We start from the raw sequence: 14,664 nt of genomic DNA on the forward strand, positions 1-14,664 counted from the left end.
TCTGATATCTGACTGGTGAATTTGTGAAGGTTTGTTGATCAACGTCAAGACCCGCTCATTGGCCTTGGGTAATTCAAGGCTTGGCTGGAACTGCCACTGGATCGCAGCTTAGGTGATCTGGCCAAAGCCTCTCATTCAGGATCACTTTGTCCCTCACTTGAGGAGACCACACTACCTGCGCCTACAGTGAGCTGTCCAGCATGCATCTTGAGCTATCTTCCATATCCGCCACGAGTGCAAATGGAAGTTCAGGCTCCAGGGAACCGGGATGCAAGCTAGCTCTCTGCTCAGCACCTCCCGCAGACGCTGCCAGCCAGGGCGAGAGCAGCAGCATGCTGACTTCAGGGATTCCACCCCCACCGCACCACACCCCAGCCCCACAGGTCAGTCTCAAAGTGTGAGGGGGGTCAAGGGTACTCACCTTGATATTTTCTCCCCACCCGTGGTAGTCCATCAGATGGTTTCCCTTGCTTCCCCCTTCTTTGTGTTCAAATACATCCCCTCCCCTGAGCCATGTCTGCCCTCCCCTTCTCTAGGGAAATAACCCTCAACTTAGTGGCCTGGTCCTGATGGCAGAAGGACTTTAGAGGCAAAAGAGCTAATGACTCAGAAGGGAAAATACAGTGAGAAATATTTCCTAAAATTTCCCCCACTACGCATATTCGTGCCCACTACAGTTTCGCCCACTACACATCTCGTCCCCACTACACATATTCAAGGGGTGGCTTAATTCCAGGTTCTTTTTCCCTAGTGGTCTGTTTCCAGCTCTGGAAACATTCCAAAGGTCTGGTTCAGAGCGCTCGTCGGCAAAGAGCCAGGACATTATCATCATCCGTATTCACAGTATGCATATCTGCCAGGGACGATATGTGCATATGAAGTTACATATTATCGCCAGTGGCACACATACGTGACACTTACATATTTTGATTAAATTCTTTTAAGCTTTTAATTTTTTATTGAGGTCATATTGGCTTATAGCATTGTGTAAATTTCAGGTGTACATTATTATATTTCAGTTTCTGTATAGACTGCATCATGTTCACCACCAACAGTCTAGTTTTTATCCATCACCAGACATATGTGTCCCTTTACCCCTTTTCCTTACCCCCGATTCCCTTCCCTTCTGGTAACCACCAATCTGTTCTCCTTATCTATGTGTGTGTGTGTTTGTTTATCTTCCACACGAGTGAAATCATACAGTATTTGTCTTTTTCTGCCTGAGTTGTTTCACTTAGCATAGTACCCTCAAGGTCCATCCATGTTGTTGCAAACGGCACACTTTTGTCTTTTTCATGGCTGAGTAGTATTCCAGTGTATAAACCCAGGAAGAACATTGCCCCAGTCCGCTGTCCACTTCTCTAGTTGGTGTAATGCCCCCTCCAGAGCATGTTAAACAGTTACCTGCCTGACTCTTCAGCAACTGTGACTTCGTTTCAAATATCAAAGGGACTCTAAATTGATCTAATACGCAGATTTGTGTAATTTTTGCATTCCTCCCACAACTCAAGAAAATCGAAGGAAGGGTTCATCTTTTTTTTTCCTGGTGTGTCCATCATAAAGCTGTCACTCTTTTGCATACACTTTCATGGTAATGAGCAAAAAGCAGCAAGGAAGTAAAGCTGAGGACTTGCCTTGAGCTCACTGGTGTCAGCCAGCTTGGCTTTAAGCTGAGTGTTCAGTTCTTGACACACGCTCAGCTCTTTCTGCAGCCTCTCCACCTTCTTCTGTAACTTCCTTATGGTAACATTGGCCTCGTCCCTCTCCGCGGCCAGGGCCGTCCGCACCTGCCTCTCTTTCTCCAGCTGGGCTATTTTCTGCCGGAGCAGGTTCATGTGCAATTCTTTGCTCTCCAGTCTTTCTTTCTGAGTCTTTAGCTGGTTTGATACAAACAGGGATTTTTTTCTAATAATAATTGAACAGTCAGTAAATATAAATGAATTACTCAGATAATGCTGATCTTTATCTAGACTTCAATAAGACTAATTTGGAAAGCATCAGAAAAGGTTATTGGATTCCTTTTCCTGATTGCATTTTTCATTCCTATTTTTCCAAGAATTAATTTTGTAGCTGCAAAGTATGAGACAAAAGAGCCACCGAAAATGCACAAAGCAGCAGGCTTTCAACATCTGATTCCCTCCAACAATTTGTGCAGCGTGATAAAAATGTAAAATTACTTTTCAAACTACTGAAATGGGCTTATCAAGAGAAGAATACAATAAGACAGAGAGACAAAATCCTCTTCAACAGCCCAAGGCAACTATGCTTGCACTGGTCTTTTCTGAAGGAAGACAGGGTGCAAATTATTACTGAAAACCTAGACTGACTAATTTCAGTCCTTTAGAACCAGACTGAGAGGCACCAAGTGTGAGAGTGGATATCTTTTTAAAGTAAGCTATACCAAAGAGATTTTTAAGAAAGCTTTGTTTATATGTTTAAAATCTTAGAAATCGAAGGGACTTCAAGAAGGGTCTAGTTCACTGGTGTCTTTATTATAGGACGGCCTATACCATCCACCACCCAAGCAGAGAACAAGGTTTTCAAACAGCACTTATCATTGACAATCAAACTTGATGAAGGAAATTATAGTGAGTTTTAGCAAAACATTATGGACTCTAACAAGGAAAAAATTCTTCCTGGGTTTCACATGTCACAATTAGTGAGTGGAATATTAAGTACAGAAACCTTTCATCTGTCACAAACATTGGGGATTGGAATTGTGTACAATTACAGAAGCCCTGAAGACTGTCACATTTTCCCTAATTATACTCTTTGCATTTATAAAGTGTTCGGAGGTGTGACGGACTTACCGAAATGAGGGCTTAAGTACCTTGCTTAACAGTGACAGCAATGTCCATACCCAGATCCATTTTTAAGAGGCTCTTTTAATATTTTTCTAATAAACTCCCTTCTTTGAGCTTCTCCATGTCAAATTCCACTCTATTGTAAATGTACACTGGTAAGTTCTGTACACTGGTAATTTTAATAATGACACAATGCTTAAGAAGGAATGGTGTTCAATATGGAGAAAAAATCAATTATCTGACGAGAACTTCAGAAAGAATTGTGGCTCAATTTGATGTCTCCAATGGTAATGGGGTTGTCTGCTTTCTTTTATAAAATATTCCCAAAGATACGGTAAATGGAGAAGAGGTCAAATGTGAATAGAACATCTTTTATGTGCCAAGAGTTCAAAAATGTTATTTATTAAAAATTAACAATCTCTTGAGGTAGGTATTATCCCCATCTTAAATATGAGGAAACAGAGACAGAGAGGTATGCAATTTGCCCAAGGTCACACAGCTTGGTGGAGCCAAATTGGGAACCCAGATGTGAACCATTACACAGCCTGCACACTATAATTCTACCATAGAATTTTCTCCTAGGAACTATTATAAGAACACATCTGTGTTTTCCTCTTTCTTTCCCAATACTAATAATTATATAACTAATAATTATATTTTCATCCATTCATTCATTTAGTCTAAACTGTTTCTAACTCTTCCTTTGAGCGAGGAAAAAGTAAGCTCTTCTCCTCTTTCTACTTTATAGCGCAATAGAGTTTATAAAGGCACAGCCTGCTACATGTTCCCATTTTCCTTTTCTCCCCTAGTAATAGAAACAGTGAATTTTTCAGCCAGGGAAATGGCTGGCCAGAGTGAAGGCTACAGTTTCAAGCCTCCTTTGCAACTAGGTTTAGCCATGAGAATGTATTTTGGCCAAGGAATCTAAACACATGTTCACATAGCAAATTCCAGGAGCCTTCCTCAACAGACAGCTCACGCATGCTCTTCTGCATCCCTCTTCTTCATCCCTTTCTTCTGCAACCTACTGCCTGGAACACAGATATAATGGTTCTAGGCACCATTTTGGACCATGAGGACAAAGACCACCCTAGGGATGGGAGAATAATGAGCTGAAATGAGCCTGGTTCCTTGAAAACTTTACAGAGCAGAGCTGCCATGCTCACCCTAAGCTGCCCACCTCCAGAAATTTATGTGAGAAAAGAAAAAACGAAACACTTTTGCTTGTTTAAGCTATTGTTAGTTTGGGTCTTTGTTATTCATAATCAAACACAACCTTAGGTAATGCACTTCCAGCCCTTCAGACTTGAAATAGAGACTCAGACTCTAAGTATATTCTTATAATATGTTTTCTAACCACCTCAGTAAATACAGTGGGGGCTAATTATCTTTCAATATTTAAATTTCTCAGAAATGTCTTCTTTCAACACTCGCAAGTTTTAATCTCCCCTACCTTTCTCTGTAAATTGTGGGCGATAGTCTTGTTTTCAAGGACTGCGTTGCTCTCAAGGCGGACCAGCTGCTCTACGCGAGCTAAAACTACATCCAGACGCATGTCAGAGCCAAGTTCAGCAGCCATCTGGTCCAGTTTCATCTTCTCTGAGAGCTGATCCAGAAATTTAAGATACTAAACCCAAGAACAAAAATGAAAAAAGGGGCACAAGAGTAAAGAAAACAGATGATCATACAGAGTCCTTCTCTTTCTCCCAAGCTTACTGGGAGTTCGCACTAAACCCGGTATGGAGCCTGGCACCTGACCCCAATGTCTGGTGATGACCTTCTGAACCAGCCTGCCAGTTCCATGCCCTGCTCCTTCTCCAAATTCTCTTGACTTTCCTGGTTAGTGACCTTGACGTTCAATCTAATATTATACTGCACTCTTTTTAACCCTGTCATGTCACAAATTTGGCATGCTCTACATCTGTATATTTCTGCTTTGGCTACATGCTACTTCCACCATGCTCCTTCCAGGCCAATATAGCTCCAGAGATCCACTCATCCATGTACCTTTTTGGGGCAATTTTTTCCACCTACTTTGGCCCTTGGCTTCAAAGGTGGAAAATGATGACTTAATCAGTTACCACTTTACTCTTCTTGGCTTCTACGGATCACTCCAAAATTAATGATCTCCATATAAACTTGGACAATGTTTTGGTTTTCTAAGTTAAAATGCTTTAGAAAATGTCTTGAAGAATTCTTAATGTATCTAAGTTAAAGGAACAACATTCTAAAATACAGCCATATCAAGGAAGTCAAGGTTCATATTTTAACAGGTTACACTTACAAAACTGTTCTAGAATCTTCCTCCACTTGCTTTCCGTGGCTTATCTGGCCATGCCCAGGCATAGAATAACGCTTACTAAGTGCTTGCTAGATGAGTAAATCAATCAACAAGATTTCTATACCATAATTTCATGATTTGTGTTTTATCTTTGAAATGTTCTCATTGCAATAACGCCTCACCCATCTGGCATTTTCAGGCAATTATATGTTTAAATAAGTATAATTTCCTGATGACTGAAGCATGCCAGCTTAAAAGCCCAGAACTATCTATATTTTAGTCATCAGGATGAAATTATTTCTAAGTGTATATTTTCTAATTTTGCTAAATAGCATTACATAAAATTGAATCTCTTCTTTATAAGTCACAGTCATTACAAATACCACTTATTTTACTGTGCTACAAGACAATAAGGTGCTTTTGTCTCTGATCATCATTTTGTCACTTCTTAATGTTGTGTCTGCTCTCCACTTGGAATTTTCCATTTCTAACCTGTGTGAACAAAAGTGAAATAACTGCTATTGTTTTTATTTTAAATGAAATAGAGTTGGGATCTTTCACACAAGGTACAAAAGCCTCTTTTTCTATTTCTACGTGTGGCCCATCTACTTAGCATAGAAGGATCTACAACAGGCAGGACGGAATTAAGACACGATTAAGTCAAGACCCCACAGTGGAAGCGCCTATTTTAAGGATCTTGGCAATGTCAGAAAGTCAAGGTTGCTGGAAGGATTACTGTATGTTTCGTTCATTTGAATCACAGTTTAGACTGTATATATTCTTTTTTGTGGGGAAGGGGCACCTGGATAGCATGAATATATTCTATACTATTTTGTGTAAACCTCAATGACCTATATTTAAATCTAAATTCTGTATAACTTTGCTTTGCAATTTTACATGCTTAGGATCCCTATGAAGACATGCCTTTCATAGGCAGTTATATATGAAAAATTCACCATGGACAGAATCGGTTTACATAATTTACTTTCATAACTGAGAACTATTTTGGCACAATCTCAATCAAAATTAATGAGTCATTACAACGAAGGGAGGGAAGAGACACCAGTCTATCTAAAATTCATGCCTTTGATACATTTCTCCTATAATTTAAATAATGTTTATTGACTCCTCCCTAAGCCCTGGAGAAACCCAGGGAAAAGATTTCCCCTGGGCTCAAGCAGCGTGAAGTGGTTTGAAGAAGATGAATTAAAAAATCAATGAATAAGGGATATAAGCGGCACGGCAGACACAGGCACATGTTGCATGAAGGAGAACTAAGTCTCTTAGGGAAGACTTCCAGAGGAACTGATTCTGGAGCTGAGTCCTCAAGGGTCAGTTATTACAAGGTGAAGGAGGTAAAGAGAACATTTTCTCAGAGAGTACAGCAACGCGAAGTATGAGATGCTAAGGGAGCTCTCTTTCCTTTGGCCAGGCAACTGGCCAGCTTTTTACAAATTTGAATATGAATGTTTTTGACCCAGGCATCACTCACCACACACCCTACCAGGGCCCTGCTGGTCCCAGGAGGCCTCTGAGTGAGTTTGCCACCATTGGCTGGAGAGATCGCAGGCGAGGGGGAGCCTGGAGAGGGAAACTGGCTGGGTCACAGAATGCTCAGCCCTGGAAAGAAGGAATCTGTAGCTGATGCTGAGGGTCGTAGAGAGCCCCCGACCAGTTTTAAGATGGAAAAAGATAAAATTAGACATGCATTTTATTAAGACCTCCCTGGCAGCAGTGGGAGAATCAGCTAGAAGGTTATTTCTGTAGTCCATGCAAATTATCATAGTGCTCTGAACTGAAGCACTGTTACTAAATACAGAAATGGGGGTGGCATCTGAGGCATATTAAGGAGATGGAATCTACAGTGCTTAGGAATGATTTAAAAGAGGGAAGCATTGAGGATCACTCTTGGGTTTTGGGTTGAACAACTGGAGGCAAATTATCTTGTCATCACTGAGGCAGGAAGGGGTAAATTGGGGGAGAGGTAATCATTTCCATTTTGAATATGTTTAGTGCAAGGTGTTCATGGAACATCTATCTAGATGGAACAAGGTCCAGCAGGCATAGTTCCTCCAATTTAACATCTCATGCTCAGGTGCAGTATTTCCTTTCAAACTCAAAATTTCAACCAACGCATCTTTTTCAGCTATCTGATAGAAAAATTCCCTTCACTCTCCCAAATTTCTCAATTCAACCCCTTACCTTCATTCACAAAACCAATGCTTGGTCCAGACCCTTATTATCTTCCGATCTGGACTATTCTAAGAATCCCCCACGGGACTCCCAACCTTTAATCTCTAGATGCTCAGAGCCAGTCGGCCTCCAGAGAAAACTTTCTTTTCCTCAAAAACCTTCTATGGCTTCCCATTGCCTACAGAATAAAGCTTTGAGTAATTAGCCTGTTCTATCTCGATTTTTCCCACCTGCCTCCAGAGCCACCTCATGCCTCTGGCCTCACCAAGCACCATTTCCAGTCCCCCTGTGCCTCATTCCTCTTCTAAGCAGTCCTGTCACACTTCCATTCCTTGGTCCTTCCTGCTGTTCCCTCTACCCTGAATCTCTTCCCCACCTCTTCTGCCTCACAAATTCCTACGCATTCTTCAAAGCCCCTCGCGAATGTCACCTCTGGTGTGAAGATGGCTCATTTCCTCACACACAGAAACAAGAAAGAAGTAATTACTCCTTTATCCAAGTTCCTGTCAAATGTTATACCTACCTCTATTATAGCACTAATTGTACTAATTGTGTCCTGATTCCTCTGTCTCATCCACTGGACTAGGATTTCCCACAGATGCTTCTTGTGCATCTTTGCATATCCAACCTTCAACATCGGCATGATGCTTCCTCAATTTTGTTTGAGTACAGAAGAATGAAAATGAATGAGTTTCCAGAGTACACATTTTTCAACCTAAGAGTATTTGGCAAGCCAAATTCTGCACCTGTGCTGTTGACACATTTGTCTCTCTTTCCCTTCCCCTACGGACTCCCATGCTTCACAGATACGTACCTTCCCAATCTGTTCAATAAAACCTTTCTTTGATCCTGTTTTTCACAGCTTCTGCTTCTGCCTCTTTTCTCTTTGGTCACCAGACTTCCTAGTAGTCTACTGCGAAAAGTCCCTAACTCTTCCCTTACTAGTGGCTGTTCAGCCCAATGCAAACTGGCTTCTCTTCTCCGCCACTCTACTGAATCTGCCTCTCGGAGGTCATGGATGATCTTCCCATGGTCAAATCATAACTGTGGACCCCTTCTAATCTTCTGGGTAATTGCCATTGTCATTTCTGAGTCTCTCCATACTGCAATCTCAGCTCCACGATGACGTCACATTATCTTTCTAAAACATCGTGGTGTGTAAAAATCGCTTATTATATCTCATATTCTACAGAATAAAGAATACTCAATCTTCATAATTCCAAGCCATTCCAGTCTTCTTTCCTGCCATAGCCCCACCAAGAATGTCACATTCAAGCCATATGGGAATAATCATTCTGCAGTCTCTGAAGGTAATGTTATGTACTTGCAAGCTTTTGCGCAATTTTCCCTACAGTCTTCCCCTTCTCTTCACTAAAATCTTATCCTTCAAAGATGAACTTAATGATTTCCTTCCCTGTAAAATCCTCCCCTTATCCAGAAGTTATCCTTCCTTTCACTGCTCCTATAGCACTTTATTAATCAATACATCTCTCATAACACTTATAGTCTTACAGTACAGCAAATTATTTGAATGTCTGTCTTCTTTATTGAATTATGGGCCTTTTAAGATCAAGAACTATATGCTATTCATACTTCAGTTTCCAAACCTTCAGGGACTCATATATAATAGGTGTTCAATAAATACCTGTTGAGTTTAATTGAATTTAATTGAATTAATTTCAATTAAGGAAGCTTCAAAGAATAGGAAGAGACCCCAAAAAATATCTACCATGCCTTGAAATTTACTTAGGACTCAAAACTTAACCAATCTACCAAAGTACCATACAATTAGAATGTTTTCAGGTAAAATTTTATACTGCAACAGACACTTCCACCCATGGACGTGTCCTCAGGTTATTACTTTTTGTTTCTCAAACGTCAAGTTGTCTCTCAAAACATCTCCAGAAATCAGCTCTCCCTCCAGATGTGTCAGCTGACCCTGAAGAGCTTCCAGCTTGTCTTCGGCTTTCTCGGCTCTCTGTAGAGCTTTCTGGTGAAACCCAGACTCATTTCCCAACTGTTCAACAAGCTCCGATATTTGGGCTTCAAGCTGGGAGACCATCTGGAAACAAAGCAACAGAACAAGGATAAGCTTTGTTTGAGATGCAACAAAGTGTTCAAATTTAGTGCTCAGCCCAAGCAACATGACTATTTATAACACCAACTTCCAGATTCTTTGTAAAAATTAAATAAAAACAGGTAATCGGTAGATGTATTTGCCTCTGCTTGAAATAAATCTGTATTTGCTTTCTAATAAAGCACTTTCAATTGGTATTTTTAATTTTTATGTAATTCCTTAAACGGGTTGCTCAATAATTATTACAGATGATATTTACTTATCCCTAAAACAGCCATTAATTTAGGAGTTTCAAAGCTTAGTAGGAAAGAGCTCAGACAGAAAATACCTTAAAAACCTATAAAAGTGTCATTGGCCAGAGGAACTCTCCCACCACACACAGTGGATTAAAGATTATACAGTGAGTTCATCTTTATAAGCAACCTTCAGGCTTGATCAGGAATTCAAGAGCATAAAGATATTTTTTCAAGCTTTTTGTCAATTTTCTATTGAATATTGGGTACTCATGCACTCAACTTCAGTGGTTCTGCCCCTGTGCCGAATAGTTATCCCGTAATGTTATCACTTTAGCATTTGAAAGGTCAAAATTCCTTTAACGTGGTGACTCTAAATAGGGTCAATGGCGACGTACAAGGAGGCAGGAGACTCTGATTACCCCCTCCTCTTCTATGGCATAAAATCACTGCTTCTCCAATAAAGACCCCAAGACTCTTCACAACCCCCAGAACTTGGCTTCTCTTAAACCAAGATGTAAGTTTACCAAAGACCTCAGGTACACTTTGAGAATACTCAAACTGATTCTACCAAATCGAGTTTTCATAAAATACTGAATTCAATAAAAACACCAAGTTTGAGGGGGTAAATTTGTCATTTTTATGGTTTGTTTTAGAAGAGAAAAGGAAAAATGTAATAGATATTTGCATAGTACCATTTTCACAGAAATGGAAATATCTTGATGGTTTCAGATTTACAGTCTCAGTCTAAAAAAAAAAATTCTGCTTGCCTCTCTATAAACAACCATGCTTAAAGGCAAGAAGACATTCAAGCTGTCTTCAAATATTTGGAAAGGCTGTTATATGGAAGAAGCACAGAAGTTGTTCTGAGTTGCCCACAGAGCTCAAGTCGAGGACCAAAAGGTAAAAATCACAGGAGGAATTCCACTGCGGTGTAAGGAAGGCTTTCCCCTGGTTCCCACAATTTCAAAGTAATACGTGCCCATTGTAAAAGATTCATTAAAAATGAAAAAAAGTATAAATAAGCAAAAACTAATCCCCATTATCCCACCACCCAGAGGCAACAACGATTAATATTTTTAAATAATTTATTTTTATGCATTGCTAAAATATAGTTGAGACAGTATTATATATGCACTTTTGCATCTTTGGGGTTTTTTGGGTTTTTTCCTTTTTTTTTTTTTTAACGTATGCTTTTTTGGGTGAGGAAGATTGGCCCTGAGCTAACGTCTGTTGCCAATCTTTCTCTTTTTTTTTTTCTTCCCCAAAGCCCCAGTGCATAGTTGTATATCCTAGTTATAAGTCCTTCTAATTCTTCTATGTGGGATGCTGCCACAGCATGGCTTGATGAGCAGTGTGTAGGTCTGTGCCCAGGATCCAAACCAGCAAACCCAGGGTTGCGTCACTGAAGCAGAGCGCATGAACTTAACCCCTATGCCACCAGGCCAGTCCCTGTATCTTTGTTTCTATCTTATATTTTAAGCATCAATCCATGTCAAATAATGGCTTCTCAGTCTCTGGAGATGGCCAGAAGTTGGCCAACCATTTGTTGAGAATGTTACGAGGTAGCCTGAAATGCTACAATCAGAAAGTTAGACTACTTGCTCTCTAAACTCTCTAATCTGTGTGTCCGTGGCTCTCAAGGTCCCAGGCCTATAATTCAATTCAATCTATTTTCCTCTGGCCACTTGAAATCAGATATTTGATGACAAGCTGCTCAGCAGCACATCCAAGGAATGGTATTTCCTAAGGAAATTTCGAATTTCACTATAGAATATGAGTCTCTGAGAACGCTCATTTCATGTTTCCTTCCCTTAGTACTTACTAACTAATAATGGATCTGATTTTAACCTTGGCACAATACAAAGCAACCTACAAAACAGGGGCCATCAACCAACTTCCCCGAGATACTGCCCCCTGCGGGGCTGTTTAATGATATTCTAAGATACAAAGTACGACACACGCTTCTGTGCAGCGGGAGATGTGGTTTCACCTTTGACTCCAAATAGGAAGGGCGTCTTTCTACCTGAAGAGCCTTCAACAGTTCTATCCACCTGTTGACCTAGCAAAGAGAATGAAACCAAAGAGAAAACAGACGCAGGAAACCTCAGCTGGAGAGATGGAGAATTACGCGATCACTTAGCCACAGTCAGCCTGCTGCAGAGGTTACCAGAAGGAAGCAAAGTCTTCCATGGAAATTAATCAGTAAAGACTTCATTTTGAAGATGACACCACGAGCAATGGCAGGAAGCTAGACTAAGGGAGTGATAATGACCCTGAAGGAAGAAGCAGACGTCCTGATGTAGACCAGACCATGGGACAGGGACTTTGGACTCAGAGAGTCCTGGTTTCAAGTTCCCCAGTCTATCACTTGCCAGCATGTTAGCTGAAGCAAGTAATTAACCTCTCTGAAACTTACAGACTCTGCCATGATGATTACATGAGCTACTTCAAACAATTTGAGTAGCATGATGTTTCATACCCAGTCGAAGTTCAGCATGTTGCATCCATTTTTTTTAACATGGTTCTTGCCTTCTTTTTTTTTTTTTTGAAGACTGGCTCTGCGTTAACATCTGTTGCCAATCTCCCTCTTTTCTTCTCCCCAAAGCCCCAGTACATAAATGTATATCCTAGTTGTACGTCATTCTAGTTCTTCTATGTGGGATGCCACCACAGCATGGCTTGATGAGCCAGGCTAGGTCCGTGCCCAGGATCTGAACTGGTGAAACCCTGGGCTGCCAAAGTGGAGCACATGAACTTAGCCACTCAGCCACGGGGCTGGCCCCACATTGCATCCATTTTTATCACCAGTATTACTATTTCCAGTATGTGGGTTGAGTCAATCCTAAGCTTTTGTCGTGAGAGTTAAAGGACTCCTTCCAGGAATTGTCCTATGTCATGTTTCTCAAACTATTTTCAGTCTGTAGAAACTGTTTTCAACTAGAAGTCTTTCTGTGAAGGACAAATATGGGGAAAATGTGCTTGAATCAAAGGAGGGTGGGTCCCTCCCGCATCCTCACCCTGTGTGGACCTGAAAGTGTTCCAAGGAACCTGAAGGCTCAGCAGAGCACAACTTTTAGAGCCGCCCTTATGCAGACGGCTGGACGTACAGAATCTACCCAGCCGCCCTGGCAAGATTCTGGTGTCCAGAGAGGAGCGAACAGCTGAGCATCTCCCCATATTGCACACATCACAAGACTTAGCTTCCTAAGGTTATTTAGATCTCAGTGCATATGGTACCACCAAGTTTTTTCAGAGCCAAATTTACATAAATTATTCAAATAAATTAACATTCCAATCTGACTCATTCTCAGGACATCAAATGCTGGTGCTCGGGTGAACATATGCATCCTGCCAAAACTGTAAAGGTGTGCTGTGTTTTTCACACCAAGAAGTCTAAAGAATCAATAAGCTTTTCTTTTCCTCTTTTCTTCAACATCATCTGTTAACATGTCCCCGATATTCTGTGAGACAAAATGTATCAGGGATTTCAACACTAGAGATGTAGGGAATGGCGAGCAGGTTGTGATAAAGAATACAGACCTCAATTTTTTTTTTAACAAAAACGGCACCGAAGTAAACTATACTTCAAAAACAAGCAGCTTGGTTTTTGGAAATGAAGTCATAGTGCCCTAAAAAGAATTAATTCATTTCCCAAGGACAAGTACTTGTTGATTTTGCCAGAGAGGCATTTCTTCCCTAAGATTAAACCAAATGGAAGCACGAGAGCCATAAACTGAACAAAGAGCCACTTGGGTCCCTTAAGAACCAGTGCCTTTTGGGCATAAACAACTCTTTTATGATTATGCAAGCTATCATGTTCACTTAGGAAATATATGAAGTAAGTTATCAGGAACCAGGAACGTAACATCAATCAAATTCTCCTTCCTTCTTGTCAGTATGTGTGGTCAGCACTATTGACTGACTAGCCCTCCTCCCCTTTGTGGGTGTCAACTTTTGTTATGGGTTGAATTGGCTCCACCAAAAAGAGACATGTTGAAGTCCCTTAGTACCTCAGAATGTGACTTTATTTGGAAATAGACTCTTTACAGAGACAATCAAGTTAAAATGAGGTCATTAGGGTGGACCCCAATCCAATCTGGCTGGTGTCCTTATAAAACAGGGCAATTTAGACAAAGAGACACATACGAATAGAAGGAAAATGATGTGAAGACACGGAGAGAATGCCATCCATAAGCCAAGAACTGTCTGAGGCTATCAGAAGCTCGGTGAGAGGTATGGAACAGATTCTCCCCCACCACTCTCAGAAGAAACCAGCCCTGCTGACACCATGACTTTGGACTTCCAGCCTCCAGAACTGTCAGACAATACATTACTGTTGTTTAAGCCACTTAGTTAGTGGCACTGTGTTATAGCCATCCTAGGAAATTAATATACTATAGAAGCTGGGAAAGCTATAATCTCTGTGCTCCCTCTCCCAGATGCCCTTGTAGCCAGGGGTGACCACGTAACATAATTTTGGACAATGAAACGTCAGTGGAAGTCTGCTGAAGCTCCTGGGTAAACGTCTGGTTTAGTATATTGGAGAATTCAGAACCGAGCAGAATGATGAGATCAGAAGGGGGCGTCAGGGAGTTATGGAGCACATCTCAGGTCCTTTCGGGCATCAGATTGGGTCCCCACAGCTCCCACAGGGCCGCTGGACTAAGAAACCCTCCAGTGGAGGAAATATAACCTTACTCGTGCCCTAAAGAGAACAAAAGAGCTGTCTAGATGAACGGTGGTGAGCTTCTATCAATTTGTCTTTAATTTAGGAGATGACATAGAAATCGATCATGTCATGTCCTCTCTGTACGTAATCAGTTCTCATCTGGATGATCAGCCAGTTACAAAACATCTAAAAGTATGAAAAAGATTTTTGTCTCAAAATTCTAAACTGAAATCTGAAAATGTCACAACTTTCTGTCATTGTGCAAATCGCTATTTCAAAAAACACCTGCTACATGTGTCCTCAAATTTCAAGGCTAAATAACATCTAAATATTCATTAGGAATTTTTGGGAACCCAACAGTGGAATATTCCTCTAAAAGAGTGGTTTTCAATTGGGGGCGATTT

At 40.9% G+C, this 14,664-nt stretch overlaps 1 protein-coding gene across 2 annotated transcripts in view; it reads right to left on the bottom strand.

Annotated features, from left to right (window-relative positions):
- CCDC170 (coiled-coil domain containing 170) overlaps window positions 1-14,664 on the bottom strand; it is a 91,965-nt gene that overhangs the window by 17,293 nt on the left and 60,008 nt on the right. Inside the window, exons 7-9 of one of the 2 annotated variants that reach the window (XM_046668797.1) lie at window positions 9,140-9,340; window positions 4,258-4,431; window positions 1,635-1,877 (exon numbers count right to left, since the gene is read on the bottom strand). In XM_046668797.1, the coding sequence (XP_046524753.1) occupies window positions 1,635-1,877; window positions 4,258-4,431; window positions 9,140-9,340 (618 nt within the window). The remainder of the gene's footprint in view (window positions 1-1,634; window positions 1,878-4,257; window positions 4,432-9,139; window positions 9,341-14,664) is intronic. The other variant, XM_046668798.1, reaches the window with a different exon arrangement.

This window comes from Equus quagga, chromosome 8, assembly GCF_021613505.1.
Source record: "Equus quagga isolate Etosha38 chromosome 8, UCLA_HA_Equagga_1.0, whole genome shotgun sequence".
Classification (NCBI taxonomy): Eukaryota; Metazoa; Chordata; class Mammalia; order Perissodactyla; family Equidae; genus Equus; species Equus quagga.